At 41.7% G+C, this 23,205-nt stretch overlaps 1 protein-coding gene across 7 annotated transcripts in view; it reads left to right on the forward strand.

Annotated features, from left to right (window-relative positions):
- Window positions 1–693: 693 nt before the first annotated feature.
- gria3a (glutamate receptor, ionotropic, AMPA 3a) overlaps window positions 694–23,205 on the forward strand; it is a 96,924-nt gene continuing 74,412 nt past the window's right edge. For 2 of the 7 annotated variants that reach the window (XR_013492365.1, XR_013492366.1), the window contains exons 1-3: window positions 694–1,107; window positions 1,522–1,680; window positions 19,436–19,675. Coding sequence is in view for 5 of the 7 variants with exons in the window: in XM_033647593.2 (XP_033503484.1) it covers window positions 1,020–1,107; window positions 1,522–1,680; window positions 19,436–19,675 (487 nt within the window). In the remaining 2 variants the exon portion in view is untranslated. The remainder of the gene's footprint in view (window positions 1,108–1,521; window positions 1,681–19,435; window positions 19,676–23,205) is intronic. The other 5 variants (XM_033647584.2, XM_033647601.2, XM_033647593.2 and 2 more) reach the window with 4 other exon arrangements.

Below are 23,205 nucleotides of genomic sequence, written 5' to 3' on the forward strand. Positions count from 1 at the left end.
CATTTGGGAAGTTAACAGCAGAGAAAAAGTCCTTAATGCCACTGTTGAATATTGCCAGAGACAAACACACCACTGCAGCATGATAGTTCCCAGGTGAGTGCAAGACAGTGAGTCAATTAGGATTCTAATATATAGCATTAGTGAGGCCGCTCGGCAACCAGTGACTAAACAGTGATAAATCAGTGCATTAGCTCCCACATGTATGGTCCCTGCTCTCAAACACCTGCAGGGGACAGGACAGCCTAAGATTATGCTGCTAGTGTGCAGGACCACTGCTGCATGAGTGCGGCTACACATCTGATCACAGCAGGCAGGGAGACAAGATGCATTAGACAAAAAGGATGAATAGATAGATAGATAGATAGATAGATAGATAGATAGATAGATAGATATGGTCTGTATACACACATTACATGCACACACTCACAAGTCAGCATCCTACTATTGGTCCATACTGACTGTAGAAACTGGTGTGTGCTGCTTTGCCTTTGCACCACACACACACCAAACCCAGCAGAGGCTCTACACCGCCTCGCACACCAACTCTGCAGTGACGTGAGGAGGAAGACGGGAGGCTGCTCTTATTATAATTCAACGTCAGACCAAGTTTGATAAACGCCCCCCTTCCCTCCCTCATCTCTCTGTCCTTCCCTCTCTCTCTCTCTCTCTCTCTCTCTCTCTCTCTCTCTCTCTCTCTCTCTCTCTCTGGCCCATTTCAGTGGTCCTTATCCACAGTAAGGAGATCCGCTTTTGCTCTCCTCCGCCACCACCACCATCTTTGAGATAAAACACTGGCTTTCCAGCAGCAGAGGGCTGGCGCTGCAGTTGCGCTGGCACACATTCAACGTGGGTGCACACAGTGAGTGAGAGAGAGAGAGAGAGAGAGAGAGAGAGAGAGAGAGAGAGAGAGAGACGCCGCATCTTGTGGATTTCTTTGCGTACCAGCCCGTGTACATGGTTCTCCCTGCTTTGCCTCTGTCACATCCAGACCAGGAGTTGATTCCACTTCTCGGAGAAAAATGTGGCATCGCACATCAGCGACTGTCCTTGTTTTCTTGTATTTCTGGGGGGACTCGCTGGCAGGGTTTCCAAACCAAATCAACATTGGTAAGTTCAATAGGATACCCTGACTACACATACATGTCTTTGTTCACATAGTCTAAATAGGACACGTCTCTGTGAGTCGCACTGATGATGTTATTTGAATAATTCATCACCAAGTTCACTTCTCATAAAGCCAGAAGGTTGTGGGATCCTGCGCGGCTCCGTAGGCGGTTTGGTAAAAATAGAGTTGATCCAAATGGTGTGAACGTTTCAGTATTTCAGTATCTGCAGCGCATTGTTTAGTGAGTGCTAACACATTTGTTTCTTGGCAGCCTTTCTTAAAATTGACTGATCAATCATGTGTCCAATAATGCGTAACTGTACGGCACTGCCCGCACTCTGAAAATAAGTCCTATCCTGATGAGGGGAGTAAAAAGTGCCTGTGCTCTGTTACATGTGACATTTTCTTTCCTGTAGGTGGACTGTTTATGCGCTCTACAGTGCAGGAGCACAGCGCCTTCAGGTTTGCTGTCCAGCTCTATAACACCAACCAGAATGTGACAGAGAAACCCTTCCACCTCAATTACAATGTTGACAACCTGGAGTCGTCCAACAGCTTCTCTGTCACACACGCATGTGAGTACTTGTTTTTCTCTGCATAAGAACAGCAGGAAAAAATCATGATTTTTTTTATTGTTTTTTTTTTTTTTATTGTTAAAACTATGGTGCAATTATTTTCTTTTCCAAATTGCAGCCCGAAGTAATGATGCAGACTCCAATCTAACAAGCACACAAACACACACACAGTATGTGAAATGTTGTCCTGTAATTGTGTCATTGGCAGGCCAATACGAAAATTACACAGATGTTTAGGAGCTGAAATTGGTGTTTGGGTAAAATGGATGGGGCTGACGCCTGGAACACACAGACACCTGCCAAGTGTCTGGACTAATACACAAACTCCTCAGTCATGCCATCCAAAAAGTCACCAGCTGGATGATGGAGCATGATGGCCTGTAATTGGACAAACACAGTGATTCTGTAAACTGAGTAATTCAGTAATTCCAGAGGCGCTGATGAGCAGCACTTAGATGACTGTACTTGAAAGCGGGTAAAACAAACACTGCTGTCCCAGTTGTTGTATCTGGCTGTGACATTAGATAGAGGCTTTAGGTGATTTAGGTGCCAGTTACAAAGTGTGTTGTGGTGGTGGCTGCTGGTTTAAATGCTTGTGTCATGACAGTTGTTGCAATTAATCTTGTCTTTCCCCTTAAATGTTTTTGTCTCTCCACCGTCAAATGAAAACAAAAATGTCCCCTAAGCAAGCCTCACCTCTGCACCTTGATAATTAAGCTTTTGTTGATTATTTGTTGATTATTTGCCTTTCTAATCACCATTTTCCCACAAAATGACAAATATAATGCAGACTAATTGCCATCTTTAAGCTGTTACTCATTGATCCATGTGTGTTGGTCCAGATCAGGCTATATGATGATTTAAAATATCACATTCAGTCATACCAGCAGCACAGAGGTGTAAATTTGTCTTTCTACACCTGTGATGTATAAATAGCCTACTGTATCAACTGTAACATGCTGTAATCCATGTAGTCATCTCCACAAACATGATGGATTTGATAGGAAGGACTGTGGAGTGTGAGATGGCTTCATAATTGGTCTACCAGTCACTCCTCTGCCATGTAGGGCACCAAGCTCTGCCTGGAGAATTAATTTGTTATCCTTCTTCCCACCAACTGCACTTCACACTTCACGCTTAAGGATCAGCTGCAGCTCTCCAAACTCTGTCAGCTGCCGTAGAGACGGCTGTGTAACCTAATGAAGTGAGAAAAGGGCCAAAAAAGAAAGGAAAATTGAACACAATTGTACCTCGTACATATTGGGCTTGGCTGTGAGAAAAATGGAAAATGCTGTTGAGGCGATGGAGTCGTCGGTGAGCGTAGCAGGGAGGAAGCACTAGCCTTGGGGAGAAGTTGCAGGGAGACTCAGTGTTACACACTCACACCTTGACGCAGTTCGACCACAGCCTTGCACTGCTGGCTGCTGAGTGATTACAGTGGGGCGGCTGTGGGGTCAGTGCTTAGCTCAAGGGCACTTCAGCAGTGAAGAGATGAATATTACATGCTTGGCTTGTCAGGATCAGGTGTAAAGCACAAACTCTCCTGCTCGGGACTGTTTTTTATTACAAGGAGGCCAAAAGCAAGCCGTTATGTCACATTACTCACACAGCAGAAACATTTCTTATGACAATGTCAATGAGCTGTTTTTCCACCAGTCGGGTTGTCTTTGGTCCCGTGCATTCATTCTACCGAATAATGCCTCTAATGCAACACTCTTAGATTTATTGTCATCTCATCTTCCAGCAAGTTAAAAGATGCATACCTGCCACATGTGGAGCCCTGTAGGGTTAAACATGGAAAATAGAGGCCTGTTGAATTACTGTGTATTTTGGATCGTGCACCAATTTAAGATTCTTTTGAGTAAACCTGAATCCATTGTATCTGAAAGAGGCTTAAAGTTTTCTTCCTAATGGATAAGAAGAAAAACAAGATAATCAGGAGGATTAATTTCAGTGAGCTAAGCTGGTGCAAGCTAAGCTAAATGCTTCCCAGTTGAAAAAGTCCAGTGAGCAGCTCATTATGCGGCCCAGCCAGCCCAGCTTGTGACTAAGACATTACTTGAAAATGCACCAAACTCCATGATTCTTATTTTAGTAGTCTGGATTGCATAATGCTTTGCTTGCCTGGCAGGTGTTGATATAGCAAATGAATGTGATGATTATGATTTGACACATTTCTGTTCTGGCAAGAATGCCAGGTTAGTCATCGCTGTGCTTTCCCACAGCGCCCATCGTTAATTTTGATAAGATTAGCAAGTGTTAAGATGACGGCGATTTTAAATCTGCTTATTTGTCGCAATCTATGGGATTGTCTGTGAAACCTTCGCTTTTGTATGAAGGGAATGAATATAATAATCAGGTATATAAATGAGAGGAGTGACTTTATGCTCAGAGCTCATTTGTTGTGTTTGTCGTATGGATCCTGAATGGGATAAAGCAGGACAACACCGCCGTCCTCCAGCTGGGTCAGTATATAATGATTGTTACAAATCCCTGATGGCAAATGACTGTGTTATTGGCAGCGTGGATCAATAGGTGGAAGGATAGTCCAGCAGTTGTGAGTGTGTGTGTGGCTCCAGTTTGTTCTCCAGTATGGAAAAATCAATCCTCACCAAGCTTTCATTTTCTCTTTCTCAGTCCCTCTCTACTAATATATGGCTGTTCTCCAACTTCCCTGGCCAGAGACGCTGAATCTTCATTTTGGTGCTTGCATAGCAGCTATGAAAGTTAAAAAAAACAAAACAAACAAACCCGTAAACAGCCAATGACACATCGCGGCAAACTATTCCCAGCCATTGCAACTTGATTGAATTGATTCCGACAAAGAGAACCTCACTGTGCCATTGTGTTTATTATCTCACCAATTTGTGGCTGGCTGGAGTGAAGCTGCAGGATGTATTGATGTGACACCTTGCCCCGGGCCAGGTCAGACTGTGTGCATAAATGCAGGAATGGGAAGGTTGTATCCATTAAAGACTGAGGTCAGGGCAGGAAGAGGCAGCGGAGACAGAGACGCTGGTCCGGCTGGACACTCAGAGAGGAGTTCAACCAAGTGCATGTGGGATTATACAGTAGTTTTTGGATATGGTGACAGGGCAGACAGTGAGGACACATCATCTCAAAACTTTGTTTCCAGATCATTTACTCAACGTATAAGTTAATATTACATAAATCCACCCTACATGAGTTAAAATGCTTGTTCAATATCTGAGCACATATTTAGTTACAGAAGAAGTTGCCAATCTATGCCATGTAAACAACAACAACAGCAGCAACAAAAACAACTGAAAAAAGCCTCATCGTGTATTTTTAAAGACTTCCCCTCTCCTGTCTAAAGTGGCAGCTGCATGAATCTGCTCAGACCAGAATTTTTCCGGAAACGAACTTCTGATTTGATCAAATGTCAATGTGACAGTGTGTTTCTTATGAGAGCGTTTATTATAGCCACCTATCCTCCCTCTGCTGTGACTCAACCAGTGTGATGCCGCTCAGACAGAGGCTAATGTTAGAGCACTTCACTGTGTAGGCAATGGACAATCCTACTAATGCAGCATAGACCAGTTTATGGAGCCAGATTTCCTCCTCCTCCTCCTCCCCCTCTTCTTCTTCTACTTCTTATTCTTTTGCATTATTGAGACCGTGGTGAATACATTGACTCATAAGCTGTGTCCAAATAAGGACATTTTATTTTGTGCAGTGCAGGAATGCAAATTTTGATGTAAAAAAGTATGCATATAACTCTTATGGTATGAGCTAAAACTCTGCTTTGTTATTTGCATATGAAACAGTGGAAGCAGGAGATAGAGGAGCAGCAGCACACACCTGCACTGTAAACCTTCGCCTGGTGTGAAAGTCATGTTCATATTGTTTGTACTGGATTATAAGCTCTAATCGTGTAGTATTCAGTACATTATTCAAAGGATTTCTATGCAACAATCAGAGTCTGGTCTAGGATTGTCTGCACGTGGCTCTCACCTGTGATGTCACAAGCAAACATGGAGGTGGCTGAACCGAAATGACGGCAGCAAAGATGCCTTGTAATAAAAGATTACAAGCTGCGCCACTATGAAATGGAAACTTTCGGTCTCATAAGTGGGCGCGTTCGTCTCTCTCCCACATCCCCCCACCTCGTTTTGAAGTGTTGTAAACATGTAGATGGATGAAAGCGGATTCAGAAAAAACAGTACATCACCATATATAGTACAAGTGAAATGTTTGCTCCGTATTTTGCTGCTTTTTTTTTATCTGCTAGCTTAATATCTAATATCAACCCAGGAGAAGATCATATCAGCTGTTGCCGGATCGCACCAGAGTGTGTTGCTGAGACAGAGACACGCCCAGAGATGTGTGGCTTGTCAAAAATGGGTCCAATATTTAGGCAACACAAGTCACATTGACTTCTCCCATTGGAATGAATGGACGCAGCTGCAGGACCTCCTGAAGGGGCGGGGCAACAGCAAAACCCACATGACACAGATAGAGGAAATTGCTTACTAACACTAACAGTGCTAACAACAGCAGCAGTGCTGACCGAGCTAAGAGTGTTAACACAGGGGGAACCGGAGGGTGTGTGTTATGCTTCCACAGCCATGCTGTCTCACCACCGTAGATCGGGATGACATTATCAGCGATAACTGCGGTATGAGCGCAGTGCAGAGGTAGCGAGTTGGACATGAAGGGAGGGACTCATATTCACTAACAGGCACGGGCAGCCGGCACAGCTGCCATAACAAAGAACAAAGAATCATGTATTACATCACACAGAGAGTGAGTGTGACTTTATTCTCCACACAGGACGCCATTACAGCACTGTATCTTAACATAGGGAGTAGCTGTTTGCTGCTTTATTAATGTTCAAATTCTCATACACAGAACCTTTAAAGGAGTAAAACAGGCATTTTGTGAAATATACATATTCCCTGAGATGGATAAAACATACCAGTCTCATGTCTGTATGTTAAATATGAAGCTACAGACAACACCTACCAGCACCTCTAAAGTTAGCTAACTAACATTAACAATAGAGAGATGACTGGTTGCTCTGTATGTACAAAGATCAAAATCTTGTGTCAGTTGCTCGTAGAGAATTGGAACAGCCTGTCACACCATTATATGGGTCATGTGTTGGACTCCGATTGGTTCCTGCCAGTATATAGGTGGGTCCATACCTGTAATACCTTTAATGATTTAACCAGTATAATGAAGACTTTTTAATATTTCCTTCCTTGTTTTTCTGTATTTTTTATTGCCTTCCTGTTGATCACTAATTAACATGTTTTGAGACCAGAATGCAAAATTAACACATTGTGATATCAAGGACTATTTTTTTGGCTGGGCGCAATGACTTCCTGGTGTCTTGTTTGTCTCTGTGAGGTTGCCTAGCAACCAGCTAAAACTTAACATGTTAATAATTAGTGCAGTTTAGAGGTGCTGATAGGTGGATTGTGTAAACTTCCTCTCCTGTCTTTGTGCTAATCCAAGCTGAACAACTGCTGGTGGTAGCTTCATATTTACTGTACATACACAAGAGCTGTGCAAAGCAAAAGCACCATGTCTTGCATCATATTGTGAAGGCTAAATGTTTGTATTCATGAATGCAACAACTCATACAGAGCCATCGTTTCAGAAGCTGAGCCGTTTCTGGAAGAATAAACAAGTTAATCAGAGTGTTTTCACTAATTGAATCATTACAGCTTTTTAAATTATTGTAATATCAAAAGGTAAATGTCAATTTGGCAATGCTTTACACGGTTTTCGCTGTAGTTACTGTAGTAAAACAAACATATTGGAGCATAACCAAACAATACATAACAACCTTGGATCCATCATGACACTGAGAACTCATTTAAACCGACAAGTCATGAATGATGCATGAGCACGAGAGACAAGGTTGTCAAATTGTTTGGCCCGAGGGAGGGAATTCTGCATGATAGTCTCTATCTTAATCCACACTCTTTGGCCAGAGTAATAAATGTGTAAACACACAGTAAATTATTATTGAATCCCTTTAGTTATTTTTCATACAGTAGCATCTCGGTCAGTGATGTCACTGATAATCAGAGGAAAAAACACTGTGTAACCTCAATTATCAGATCTTGCTCAGCATGAAAAACATATTCACCAACTCTGTTACAACCAGACATCTTGTATGTTTGTGTTTCATTTGAAAGCTTTAAATGGATCCTCTTGAATTTGGGAGCCCTTGAACTGAAAGAGACACTTACCCAAAAGCGTGTCCTTTTATCACGATGCACTGATAAAAATATCTGAGTTACTGCTACTGCAGCCAGAGTCCTGTCAGTTTGGATGACCTGCCCTAAGTTGACAAGTACTCATCCTCAGATTTGTCATGGTGTTCTCATCGGGGAGCATAACAAAAACATAAAAGCTTTCAGAATGTCTGAAGAATAATTTTTATCCAACTAAAGCGTCATTTCACTTGCAGGCAATGACGTTTACTAAACAATACTTTCACTGACATGAATACATGGTTTGACCCTTAGTTTAATAAGAGCTTTCAGGGGGTATTGCTTCGGGGTGACACAACACTCATGGGTCATCATGCAGCATAAATGCATTAGCTTTCTTTGAGCAAGGGAGTACTGATGCTAAAGAAATGGCCACAACTACAATAGAGGCTTTTAGATATCATTTGACTGAAGACATCGCTGTCAGTCAAGTGCAAAATGCTACCTATATATGCCCAAACAGGCTTATAGCCACTGTAAGAAAGGATCTTATTTCTTGTTTTTCTCAAGCTGAGTCGCTCAGCCCCGGCTGGTCATAATGCTGTAAAATGGCGGAATAGTACAGAATAGGTTTGAGGGCAAGCCACTGGAGATGTGCAGTTAGTCTTTCATTCTGTGCATCAGAATGTGCGTACATGTCAGCGCTGTAACGGAGCGACGGTGATCACTACTGACAAGCTACAGTGATGCTGCAGCAGTTTGTTGCAGTCTTACACAACGTCCTTCAGGGAGACTGCCTCTGAAAACTCTACTGTTATTCACTAAATGTTACCTGTGATTATCCAAGGACAACAAGCTGTAAACTAAATAGAATAACGTGGAAGAAAACCAAAGGTGCTATTGGGTCGGTGAATAATTTAGAGGGGCTGCTTTCAGGGGTTTGGAAAAGTTTTATGAGCGTCAGCTGTTGAATGTAAAGGAACAAAATCACTGCAAGTGCCTCAGTGTTTTAAACTGACCTGAAACAAGAAACTATCCAAACCTTATTAGAGTATTATTCATATTTGATACAATTTGTGTGGTGTTATTTTACAAGACTGAGCACCAGAACAGATGATTAGAGTTAATGACTTGTGAAAAGGTTATGAGTTGTGTTTAATAATTCATGTTAATTCATAAAACAAATTAATTTCATGCACTAAAATGAAGAATTTTGATGTTATGTGTTAATTGAAACTACTTTGCACATGAAGTTATCAAATTTTCCACTTCACTCCTTTTGTCTGTGTATTTTTCATGTGATTCCGTATCCCAGTATCCTCTGCAGTATTACGGCATTACCTTTTGAAACCGAGTGTGTTGTATTCATCTGTCTCCTGTAATAATCGTCCTTGGATGATGGTTTTTTTTCAGTATATGCAAAGCATGTGTAGGTGGAGTGTTAGCAGTGCTTTTACTGCGCCGCAGTGAAATATTAAAGTGTATTCTTTCATACAAGACTCCAGTAGCCACAGGCCCTGTCTGTGTATCGCTGCTGTAGATTTCCTTCTGTCATGTTTTTTTAGCATGTGGGCTGAATCCAGTTGTATTTCTCAGATTAGGGCTAATCCAAGCAGTGTTGCCCCGCTCTTTGCATATAATGAGCATCTACTGGGGGTAACCCGCTGGAAGAAAATGTGTGCTTTTACAAAGCTGTAATCTGTAGAGAAGAGGGAATTCCAGCCAACATGCAACCGCAGTGCCTGAGGAGAAACACCTACTCAAGCTCCAGTCCCTATATGCCCTCTGCTTTCTCCGTGGTTGGTCAGCTGGGATGAATTGCACAACAATGCAGAATGTAATGCGGATACAAATATGAAACACTTAAATGTCATAACACAGAGATCATTTAAACCTTGTGCACTTTGCCTTGAGTCAGATTTTCATCTCGAAACAAACATTTACTGGGATTTTGTGGTGAAATTGCACCAGCAGATCTTAACAAGCCTCTCAGTAGAATGAGTGCAGCTTATTAAACTCAAACTAGATGAGATGCTGTGAAGAGCCACAACTCAGAGGCTCATGTGCAATTTAAGAAACATGCATAATGGATTTGATATCTTTTTTATTAGCCATGTTAGCAGCGCCGCTCTGTGAATTGCAACATCAATCTGACGGTCAATCGGTTGGTCCACTGTCTTATAGACTAAAATATCTCACCAAATATTGGATGGATTGCCATAAAACTTTGTACACACATTCATAATGCCCGGAGGATGAATTCAAATGAATCTGGTGATCCCATAAAGTTTCCTCTAGTGCCAGCTTGAGGTTTGAATTTGTGGTTCTGACTAAATAGCTCAACAAATACAACATGAATTGCCATGAAATTAGATTGCAAAGCTAATGATATTCCCATCAGCCTCAGCTGTACTTTAAATGCTAATTGGGCAGTGGCTACATTTACATGCACGCTAATATTCCCACTATTCTTAACATAATAATACTCTGAGTTTGATGCAGGTCATGTAATTAGCATGTTCCGTCTAGATACTACCAAACAGGCCTCTGTCAGTATTTAGCATTTTTTAATTAAGACATGTGGGATATGCCGATATCATTCCAGTTATGACAGCATTCTTTGCACACATGGCATCTTGTCTGTGTACAATCAGCTCCGTGCATTGCCATGGATACATTGTTTGCAAGGCTGTGGTGGAGATCCATGCCCAAAAGAAAATCCCACGTTTCAGGTTGGAAGGAGAAACACACCTACTTTAAAACATGATGAAACACTTGGATATCAACAGCTTTTTGGTATACGCAAATATTACATCACCGACTTTTTCAAGAAGGTGGTTGAAGGAACCAGAGAGGGAGGATGTGTTTGCACATCTTTGAAGAAAATGTATTTTGATGCAAAGACGCAAAATGACAAGCAGCTCCAGCCGTTCTACTTTTCCATACTTTGAAGCGATGAATGACATGTTAGGGCACATTAATTGAAGTATGCATGGCTGCGTGTAAACAGGAATATTAGCAGAATATTGATTTTAATTAGCCATGTAGGAATATTCTCTTTTTAAAGACATAAAGGAACAAAATTGAGTATTTTGTGCCTGCTAACATGCCAAGGTCTTAAATATGGTAAACACATAGTCCACTTTTAATATTTATATTGCTGTTGACGTAGCACAGTGAATCTGTTTCAGTGAATCTTCATTTCACAGTTGATTTCATTTGAAGCACCACACAGTTTTGCTTTAGAGCATGTTATGATTTAAACTGTCAGAGAAGTTTCCATTTTAATTTTGGCAATTGTGATGCCTTCTCAAACATGGAAAATTGGATTACTGAAATCTACTTTCAGGTTTGTCCTACATCATAACTTAAACGTTCTAACTCGCTTAAAAAGGCTTGAAGGAGTCAGATGCCCAAATGTAATGGAACAAATCTTGTAAATGACAGTGTTTGTAAAGGTCAAACACTGTAATGGATTCACGTGGAAGTTAAAAAAGGATTTTAAGGATCGGTGCAGGACAGAAATCTAATTTTATGCTTTGGAAACAGACATTAACCATAGTTAGGGAGGGGAGGTGCGCACTTAATGACCTGTTTACAGAGAGAGTTTCGATCTTCAGTGACCTTAAATATGTATCTTTTCAATTTTGGCCTTTTATTTGACATGTGTCCACTCATGCTAATTCAAAAGCTTGGCTGCTTGATTCTTGCCATTAGTACAGAGGAAAATTGAATTATAGGCTTTTCACCTTTCCATTACTTTCTGCTGAGACATCGCCTATAAATGGAGCGTGCTTTATTTTTGATGCCTGTGCACAACAATTGCATTGGAAAATTACCCCTAGGGCATTATTTGGATGTAATCATAAGACATATTTATTATGGTTGTCAATTATTTAGGTTTTTCTGAATGACTTTTCCTCACAGTCCAAAGACCTGCAGATAAGAATGTAGAATCTACAGAGTATAGTGAGATTCTTACTTATAAATACACTAAAAGTGGGTGATTATGTTATTCCAGCCTCTTCAATGTCTCATTTCCTGCATGCTGCCAGGGCCTGAGCCCCTCCATGCCTCTGTGAAAACAGAAGCTGAATTACTGAGGATAAAAATAAATTGTTTTTTAGAGAATTTTGAGAACTCTGACGGTAACATGACCACAGCTATGATAATGCTTGGAGACACTTGCACTCGAATGTGTCCTCACTCAGGTGTCAGACACAGACAGAGTCCTGAGATATCCCCACAACATCTCGGTACACCCTGTCCAGCTGACACACTAAACAGCTGCTGGCAGAATGCAAAGGAGGCATGTTAGCTGGAATAACAGGGGAGGTATGCTGGCTGCGTGTTCTGACCCTGCAAATCATCATTCAGGAGACGGCACAGCTTAGCCGCCCAGCTCATTTTCACGAGGAAACACTGAATCTGCTGAGTGTCTGTCAGTCAGCACATTTGCAAGATTTGTTGGCATCCTCCGTCCAGCCTAGTAATGCTGTCTCATTTGAAGATCCCCTTTAAAACATAAGTGGAAACAGATCCTGATTACTTTTAGTTTTGGACCTCCAGTTATTCACAGCACTTAATTTGTTTCCTCCAAGTTTTCTGACTCAACATTTTCTGTCCTTTTTAATATAACATTCAACTATTAATACAGCATAGCAGTATCATTGGTTTGGCAGGAATAAGCCATAAGGAGTGAACTGACATAAATTAGAGACAGTATGTGTGTTACAATGGGAAAATGGATCACCTTGATTTACAGTCTGGAGTTCTTTCCACAGCTGTAAATCATGCAGAGGTAACACAACCCCACATGTGACATCAGGGTTTAATGGTCTCACATGAAACGTGTTGTAAGAACAAGTTTGACATGACATGAGTTAATACCTTATGAATTTGGCATTGTGATTAATTTATAGTTGGAAACCAATAGTTGGCTGAGATTGGAGACAAAGTCTACACAGACCTAAATGAAGATACGTATTTTTGTGTTGCATTAAATAGAGACTTTAACTTGTGTTACAGTCACAGTGTGTTAAATTTTTTCTTCTTCTGCTTTTCCACGTTAAAGGGCTAATTTATAGCTAAAGGGACTGCTTACTTTGAGCTTGACCTCTTCATTGTCTTTAACTTTTCAGAAGAAGACACTACTTGATAGGTTGCCAATTCTGTACAGATATTAATGGATCCCAAATTATGAATTCTAATGACTTTAGTGATCCCCTGACCTTTCCTCCAGCACCACCATCAGATTGACATTAGTGGCTTTAAGTGAACTGTCTCAACAACAATTAAATATGCCTAGTTTTCCATCACGATTCACGTGTCCCTCAGGATTAATTTTAATAACTTTAAATGATCTCCTGACGCTTCATCTTGCACCATCAGAAGGCCAAGATTTTCACTTTGTCCTCTACTATGCTATGATGACTAAATACATGCAAAACTAACGACATTCCCATCAGTCTCAACTAGACTTTGTTAAGGTCCAGTTAGCCATGGTAAGCATTACACCAGCTTTGCATCAGTACTGTATGTTAGCGCTATCGTTGTGATTGTGTCATGTTAGCATGCTAGCCTTAGCACTTTGCTCAAAGTGCCACTGTACATCAGTACATCCTCACAGAGCCATCAGCATGGTTGTACAGTCTTAGAGCTTTTTCGTATTTTGATTCATATCGTGCGCACGTACGACTGCTTTGCCTCTGCCACTCTGACATTTATTTATGTTGGTGCTATAGTGTAGACAAGTGTGCCGATTAAAAGATCCCAAGCCCATGCAATGGATTCAACCTTATCATTAGGTCTACTATTGTTTATATTTTTGGAGACAGTTTCAAGAACATTCCTCTCGTCTGTGCTCCAACTTTATCACCCGTGGACGTGCAGATTTCGAAGGAGACCGGCGGCACTGAGAAATGCCTTTGCAACTCTACTCACAGACTGCTACTGGTGTTAAACAGCAGTTCACTCCCGTGTTGTGGTGCAGTTAGTTTTCACAGCTAATGCACACTGTACCTGAGTACACATGGACTGAACTTGAGATCACCCTCTCAAGTGGACCAGGCAAAGATCAACACACCATGTTCAGATACACACAGTGTTCACACTAATAAACAAACTGGACTCAGGGCCAAGTGTACTCAAATCCAGATTCACGTAGGTCCCTGATGTGAAAGCCTCCTTAGACTTGTAAATGATTCATGTGTATATGTTGAAAGGTTCAAGTAATTCAAATGTTTTCAAGCCCAAGGGCAGTGAAGAGGCCTTCCATAATAACAGTTGTAGTGTATATATTGGGCATTTACTGTGTAAGGCTCTGAATGGCCTTCGTGCTTAGAGGCAGAATTATCTTTAAAGGCTTCACAGTAGCTTGTTTAACTGTCTGCAGGTCATTGCACATTCTGCACTTTTTATAATTGGTGAATAAATTCAGGGTTTCTAGTTTCTCTTTGACCCCATCCTTTTTAAACTGGTAGTTTTGGGACAGCAGCTGCTTGTTTGTGCCGTGTCCTCTGCCTTCTTCTTTTACTGAACATGTGACCCTGAGACAGGACAGGTATTCCCATGTGGCTGAGACCAACACCGCCTCCCTCTCCCTCAGGAAAACAAACGGAAGTCATGCTGCTCTCGTCTCCTCTGGTATGGCTGCAGGCGCTGCTCTCAGGCAGCAGGAGAAAAATAACTTCCCACCAGGCAGCAGTACACGCATAAACAGGTTATTTGTTATCGTCACAAAAAGTAAAGTCGTTGTCCTCACTTTGTCCGACTGCAGTATCCAATTCCCTCAAACCTTAAGGCTCTAACCAGTGACTCAGTCCAAAAAAACTCACCTCCTCATCTCAGTGTGAGTCCTCTCCTATCCCTCTCCTCATTTTCACTTTCTTATATGCATAAAGTTCAATTTTCTCACTGCGTGCGGTGTTCCCTTTTCAGGCGAGGATAGCAGCTCCCCTCTACTCCCCCCCAGCAATAGAGCTTTAGGAATTCACTTTGTAGACTCTGCTCTGCTGTGCACGTACACCGCAGGTTCATCCTACATCAGCAAGTTTTATGATAGAAATGAAGAAGATTCCACAGCTGTCTGTGGGGGAGACCCTCAAAGCTGCAAAGCCCTGAGTTTCGGGAAGACTCAAGACAGTGTCAGTGCTACCTGAGCTGCTGCATCTACCTGTTAAGTTTGACGAGATGGCAAGAGCTGAAGAGAGGCAGAGAAATGGATGAGGGAGAACAGGAGAAGCGACAGTAATGACAGGCAGATGTGGGTGTTTGTTAGATGATGGAGAAAATAAAATGGAAGTGCACTGAAAAGTGAAGAGATGTGGATTTTTCCTGTTGGTTATTAATAATGCATATAAAACAAGTGTTAGTATTCTGAACAGAAATGCACAGAGCCTGCAGTGCAAAAACACGGCGCTGCTTCCCTCCTGTAATAAAGTAAATGATGCGGATCTTCATTGCTGACCATGATCAGGGGAATTCAGCGTAGCTGATGAGTGTTTACTGCTTCATGAGCCCAAATATATTATTTCATTATCCTTCAGCAGAACAGGCTGTCTATTTAACCTTGACAAACAAAAAGCTATTGTTCCCATTGTGAGAAGAGAATTGGATGATATTAGATGAGCTGAAAAGTGTTAATTTTATTGCTGCCCTCTGTTCTTGTTGGATAGCATGAGCTGAATATTGTCTGCTGCAGAAGAATCTGTAATTTGAGGAGGATCTATGTGGTGTTGAATAATGTTATCTGCTGAAAGAGCCACTGTGAAGCATGCTGAATCCAGAACTGAATAGGAGATCATCCTCTCTCACATTTTTCTGTTTATGAGGGGGGAGGTTAACTGTTTGCGAAAGGCCCATCGAGTTATTGATATGAAGCAGAAAAATTGTCCGTCAGATTCAAACAGTGGTGCAGCCGCTCCTGGAAGATTTTTATCATTGATTAAAGCATCATTTTTTACCAGTAACACCAAACAGATGCCGGTTTTTAATTCTGTGGATGCCCGTGTCTCCCTGATCTTTCATAAGCAGATCTGATGTGCCTGCTGAGTTCAGTTAGAAGCTGAGAAAATGGAGGGATGAAGGAATAATAAAGTGATTGAGAGGAAAGATGACTGAACCAAGCCATCAAGGCTGTGTGGATGAGTGAGTGGTTGTGTTAACTTAACACATGGAGAAATCACAGAGCTGTGAAATTATTTTATTGTGCTTGCAGACATTAATGTGTGGGGCTTTTCAATTTTGACCAGTCTTATCTATTGTGCATTTCCACCTAGCCAATTTAGTTTTTCCAGAATATGTTTTCCCACATTTCAGCCAGAAATGGCACTTTATAACAAACAACAAAACATGCTCCATTTGAAGTTTTATTTGGATGACATTTGACAAATTGGAATATTTCACTTTCAAATGTGTGTTTTAGAGTTTTGGGAAAATAGGCGATGAGTGCTGCCTAGTTTGACAGTTTGACCGCAGTTGACAAGCAGTGATTAATTTGATTAACAGCTGCCTTAGAGACCACTCAGCTCCAAATGGGTGTTGTCCATGAGCCGCTGTGGATTCTAGCAGATGACATTAAAAGCACAAGCAGTGGGAGGAGGAACCTGATGTTTTCATCCCGAGACTATCTGTCTCATGTATTTCTGTGTGGATGTCGTGACAGTTTCACAACATATGACGAAAAGTTACTTTTATGAAAGTTACCAACTGTATCTTTAAGTCATGACAAACTCATAATTAGCAAATAGGGGATGCTCAATAATTCTTTGCAGCTCAGTATCAAGTCTGTTTGCAGGTCTTGGAGAGTAATGCTGCATATGTGGAAAAACAGTTGTATGAACCATTTTGTGGTTCCACAGGTAGAGTAAGTGATGTCATCTGCTTTAAGAAACGTCACCTTAGGTGAAGTCCTCTGGAGCCAAGCGGCAGCCTCCAGAGTTGAGAAATGAATGAAATGAATTTTAAATAACCTTTCATTTAAATTTGATTAAGAACTAAAGTTATGCATAACTAAGGGCTTAACAGGCTGTCTGTGAGGCGTCACCACAGTCTCTAAGTCAGATCCACCCCTTGCTCCTTCCCAGCTCCACTCTCTGAGCCAAACATGGGCAGATTATGTGACAATGGACCTTTGGGCACAGACATGCAGAAAACCCCACCAAGTCTCCTACACAGGAGCGTGACACACAGACTTGTTGTTTAGCCTCCTTTTGTTGTTGTTTTGCATCTCTTTGTATTCATTACACACGTGTCTTGTGTCTCTTTGTCATCTGCTGTTGTCCCTCTGTAACTGTTTTGCATGTCTCCCTGGTCAGCACATGTTTTTGCGAGTGACATTTTGAAAGTGGAGGCCAGGGGGGCCACTTACACATTGGGCCCCTGAGCCTGTGCCTGCTAGGCCCGTTCAGTAATCAGTACTTGGGTTCAGATATGGTCACCTCAGGTCACTTCTGACTGAGCCAAAATGCCAAACTGGTGACTTCTCTGTGGCTGCATCTATTATCAGGGTTCCTACGCAAGTATGGAAAGTATGGAAATAAATTTGATCAATTTCCAGGTATTAAAAAGTATGGAAAATGAAAAATAAAGTATGGAAAAATATTTATGTTTCCAGACTATTACCACTGTTCTAAAATACTGTTTTCTAAAATAGAAAATTAGGTATTTCCAAAAACAATTTAATCAATCCAGATCGTGTTTTATGCCGGGCCAAGCACAGTTTGTGTGAGAGCAAATGTCTCAGAAAACATACCGCCCCTTTTACCTGATTGACAAGTGGTATGTCCAGTCCGCTGCCCCATGACCCTCCTCCAGCCCCCCAGGTATCAAGTTTCACTCCAACACTGCACCTTTGACAAGAAGACAAGTTTCACGTGGTTCACAATGGGTAGAAGCAAGTTTTTGGATGGATGGCTTGACAGTACCGTATATAAATACTGGTTGGCCAAGGATTCCCAATTCACACACAGAGCTAGATGCAAGCTTTGTGTGAAATCGACTGACATCGCCAACATGGGGGAGAAGGTGATTCTGAGCCACGTGAAAGGAAAAAACACCGACGTCTCGTTACTGCATCGCTTGCACCCAGAGTCCCAATCTTTTTGCCTCAGCCCAGACACTGAACTTACCTGAGTTTTTATTTGCATGCCATTATGGTACTTGGCTACAATCGCCTATTAAGAATAATTAAATATGATGTGAAATATGATACACTGATATATTTACTCAGATGTCGCATATTCTCTGAAAAACAAAAAAAAACGCAGAGAAGTCTGGAAATTAGGGTATGGAAAAGTATGGAATTTTGAAATTCCAAATGTGTAGGAATTATTGTATTATTGTATATAATCTGTAGCTGGGGCTGAAGACTACGCCTTTGAAAATAAAGGTTGTGAAGCTGAGAAAAAATGAGCTAATCAGACCATTGTAGTCTGCTCCTCATCTCTGCCTGAGGCTAGCAGCTTGAGGCTACATCAGCCACTACTAGCATATCACACCCAAATCTCAGTTGGCAGTCGAATGTGGGTAATGTGGGCACTGGGTTTTGACAAAAACTGGAATAAAGGCGATGATCAGTCTGGTTCTGCTGCATTCATTTTTGTACTTTGGTACTATGGTACTTAAATCTGTCCATCGTGAGTCTGACAATGTTATTGAAGTGTAAAGTGTTCAGAAATCCATGCAGTATGTTACAGGGTGGACCTTCCTCAGAGTGACTGCATTTCAACCTACAGATCACCCCTTCAAAAAACCCATTAAATCTAATCAGTTAGATAATAACACAGTCAAACACCGATTAGCGACACTGAGCAGCTTTAGTGAGCAGTGTTGGAATCTGCATTGAGCAGAGGGTCAGAAATATCAGAGCAGCCCTGCTGGTCTGACCAACATTTGCTTCAGTTATAACTCGCAGTGAGACAAGGGTCATATCTCTGGTTCAGTCCTGCTTGGTGTTATTAAAACCATTTATTAAGTACAAATAACATAAAATAGTTAACGCCTTGTAAGACCAAGTGTCTGATGCACTGAGCGTTTATGGCCGGATCTCATTTCCACAGGCCCGCAGATGGCAGCAGATAGGGCTTGTTATAAATCTTTTATACTGCAGCACAGCCCGGCGCTTGCACATTTGCATGCTCATGTTTCAGGGTATTTGTCCATTAAGAGCTGTGGCCAATGCACTGATTTCCCCATTATTTCTAGTTGATTACCCAAGCAGTTGCATTTAGACCAAGGAGAAGTGAAGGGCACCGGGCAGCAGAGCATGGCCATGGGGAGCAGACATCCCACATGGCACCCATTTATTCAGATCACCGCTGCTTCACTCGGAAGATTAATGCCATTATGAATCCCCCCTCATCTCAACCTTGCATTAAAGTTTTTACTCCTGCATTAGACATTAAGTGCGCTCAGCAAATTTAACATTCAATATGTTATGAGAATTTGACCTTAACTCTTTTTGAAAGGCCAGTTTGTGCTGTTGGCATCCCTGCTGACTGAAAGAACAGCTGATCATAAATGACTCTTGTCCCTGACCTGAACCTGCTCTCTGTCCCCGTCACCAGTCTGCTCCCAGTTCTCCCGAGGAGTCTACGCCATCTTCGGCTTCTACGACAGGAAGTCCATGAACACGTTGACCTCCTTCTGTGGGGCGCTGCACACCTCCTTCATTACTCCCAGCTTCCCCATCGATGCTGACGTGCAGTTTGTCATCCAGATGAGGCCCAGTTTGCGAGGCGCTGTTCTCAGTCTGCTGGACCATTACAAGTGGGAGAAGTTTGTCTACCTTTACGACACTGACAGAGGTAAGAGCGTCCCTCTGGGAAAATAAAATGCACACCGCAACACCGCAAAGCTTTCAGTAAGAGAAGAATGAGTAGTGCAGAACATCTCGTTGCAAGAGAAAGTAGAAAAAGTGATTGGTACGCCAAGCTCTGCTCATGCAGAGGTGTTATTATACAGTGTATATGATCAGTCTTTAATATGTAAATCCCTCATCCCCAGTCCTTATTCTAAGTGGTCTGATACATTTTAATCTATGCCGGTAATGATCCCAAATTACTTCAATATGTAGCTGAATGCTGCTCTCAGAGGCAGTCAATAGCTCCTTGCTTCTGAGGAATGAGTCATTCACAGGTGCTGCTGATCCGCCGCCGTAGTACGACTCCAGCCGCCTCAGCCTCTAATCCTCAGCACTCTCTGATTATCATTTAGCTGTAATTGGATTATATGAAGACAGACTACAACATACTGTAACTTCTGCGTGTGCTTCATGGCCTCCTGCTCCGCTCATGTAGGCCAACTATTTACAGACTTGGGTCTTTGGGTCAGCATCTGGAGAGGCTTAGAAGTTAAGAAAGAGTACAACAATCTGTCTGCGTAGATTGGACCACAGGCTGGCCATAGCAGCCAAGATATACTGTATGATGTAACTCCATATGTATTTTTAAAATGATGTTACTCGTATTTGAAATCACGCAGTAGATGTAGAGATTTTCTAGGTGCAGTCTCTGCTGGTAAATGTGCCAAACTGTTCAGAACTGTGTATTCCAAGTATTTTTAAACTGACATAGAGCATTTCTAGGACAAGTGCACTCCTTTTCCACTTCCCCCGCCTCACTTTATGCTGTATATCTCCATTTCAGGTGGGTGTGTACTCCAAGGCTCAAACTGATTCTCACAGAGCCATTTTGTGCATTTTAAAAAAACCTGCAAAACCACTTTCTGGGCCGGTTTTTTAAACAAATTTTCTATGTCTTGCACAAAGTAAAAGCCTCATAATAAACAAAGACAGCAGCAACACTTCCATAATTGTGATATATATGTTCAGAGAGCCGTGTTTGACCTCATTAAGGGGGTTTTTAGTGCTCACGAACTGGGAGAGGACCTCAGTATCGCTGGCTGGCTGATGTGTCTCTGTGTTTTGGTGGCAGATTGTAGAGGCTGATAATTGGTTGGCTGAGACAAAATGATTAAGCAGTTTATAGTGTCTCTTGGGCACAATCAACCTTCTCCAAAGTGCCTCCTGATGTGGCCCTTTGAGCTCTCAACTTTTTTGGCCTCTCTCACCTGCTGCGTCGAGGCTGATGGGCCACCATCTGTAATGCTCTGCCCATTTCCACAGCGTGACACAGTGTAAACACTGTAGTTTAGGATGGATTCCCACATGCTGCACAGCTTGTGTTTGCTGAGAGGCTAGTTAGCCATCCTATTTTGGCTGCCGGTCCCAGCCCACTCCTCCCCATCAAGGCCAACAGTCATCCAAATGTCAGTTTAATCTTCATTATAGGTAGAGGGCTCTATTTAAGGCGGGACAGGGACTTGCAGGGGGCTCCCGAGAGAAGCTTGTGCGAGTAGTTTGTGGGACAATATGACAGTAATGGGCTGTCGAGGTGTTTCACCCTTAACAAGACACTTGCCACACCTGAGCAGAGCTTTTTATCAGAACAAAAGCAGAGGCACCTTAAAGGCAGCTTGAAATCGGAAATATCATTAAAATAAAACCCCTGCTGTACGTCTGGGGGAAGTAGACTCTGTGTTCCCTTTCATCACACACCATGAGAAGGATTTTTTTTATCATAGCCAGAAGGCATAACTACCATCAAAACGGTATCTGTATGATAGGATTTTGACTGTAATAGAAAAAAAAATGCCCAGTGATTCCACTTAATGTGCCCATGTATGAACCACACAATATTATAGTCATTTTCAGTGTACATTTCAAATTGGAAACCACCATCAAATAGCTTCTCTTTCATGTGGGAGATGCCTTCTTCTAACACAAGTATTGTAGGCTACTGATTTAAACTGCTTTAACTGACATATTTGTAATAATGATCAAATAACGAGGAGTAGAGTCTGTTACCGTTTCGTGCGGCCCACATCTCATTAGAGGAATTAATTGACAAACATAACTGATACAGAAGAGGAAACTGGAGAAACCGCGCAGATCCAAGAAAAGCACAACAAAGACTTCACGCCTTCACACACACAGGTCATTAAATACATGTTTATCTGGTACAGCGCAGCATCACCTATCCTGGATGTGCTACCTGTGAAATGTCCTCATTAAGTAACTTAATGGCTGCTGGCAGAAAAGACCTCTTGAACTGAGGAACATCTGGGTATTACCAGCTGGCCACTGAGAGTAGGACCACACCAGGCTTTTATATTTACGTAGTTAACTACAAATTGCATATACGGCTTAAATAATTGACAGGGGGTTCCACAGTATACTGTCCATGCTAGTTGTTATGAATTAAAAGTACAATAATCCTGATAATTAACACGTCCTTTTCGGTTAAAAGCAGCTCCACTATTAGACATTAAAAAACGCTCTATGTATAGAAATGTGTTGTAGATACTTTTCTTTTAATAACCTCTGGAGGCTGACTTTAAGCAGACAAATATTAATCTGATGTCAAGAGAAACAAAGCCCAACTGCTGTTGTGAAACATAAAATCAAAAAAACATTTCCACACATCTCAGCAGATTGAATCACTTCTTCTAAAGTGTGTCTCGGGGGTGACTTTGAGAACTGCTGTTTCATTAAAAAAAATTAAGAGAAATACAGTATGTTCCCCATTTGATGCTTAGGGAGGCTGGTGTGTATTGCATTACAGTCTGCACCGCTGTCCTCTCCTCTATGTTGACCTCTGCAGTAGGTATTCTGATAAACACAGGGATGGGGAATTATTAATCTGTTTGCTGATTCCAGTCCTAAAGTCTGATACCTATAGAATTACATTTGAGAGGTGATGGTGTTCTGCAGTTTTTTTAAATTATTATTTTTAGCATATAATGTATTGAGCTGGTGGTAGTAAAGGAAGTACTCAGATCATTGTCTAATACAGCAGTGTAAAAATACATTGAGTTAAGTTGAAAACAAACAATATGTAGAAGAATGAGCCGTGTTTTATTATTGTACATTAATGATTTGATATCATTTATGTATTATGCATAAATGTGTGTGCAGAATTCTGATGTTGTAGCTTGTTGAGCTGGAGCAAAGTGGTCAGGTCCTCATGACCTGATGAAGAGCTGCAGCTCGAAATGTCGTCATCTGATTCTGTGAATAAATTGCACTGAAGAGGAGCCCTGCAGTGTGCGAGCCTTTTCTTTCCCTGCTCAGCTTTCCACATTTTTGAGCTCAGCAACCTGCACAAATTTGTTCGTGGATGTGCGTGCTTTTTGCTGCTTTGTCGTACTTTAAAGTGGGACTCATGGGTGCAGATCCCAATTTCTGAAAAACACAAATTGTCCCCCCCCAATTCTAAATAGCCTAAATGATTGAAATTGAACAAATGTATTTTCCAGCTCCACATTCCCAATTCTC

The sequence above is a fragment of the Epinephelus lanceolatus genome, chromosome 11 (genome assembly GCF_041903045.1).
Source record: "Epinephelus lanceolatus isolate andai-2023 chromosome 11, ASM4190304v1, whole genome shotgun sequence".
NCBI lineage: Eukaryota > Metazoa > Chordata > Actinopteri > Perciformes > Serranidae > Epinephelus > Epinephelus lanceolatus.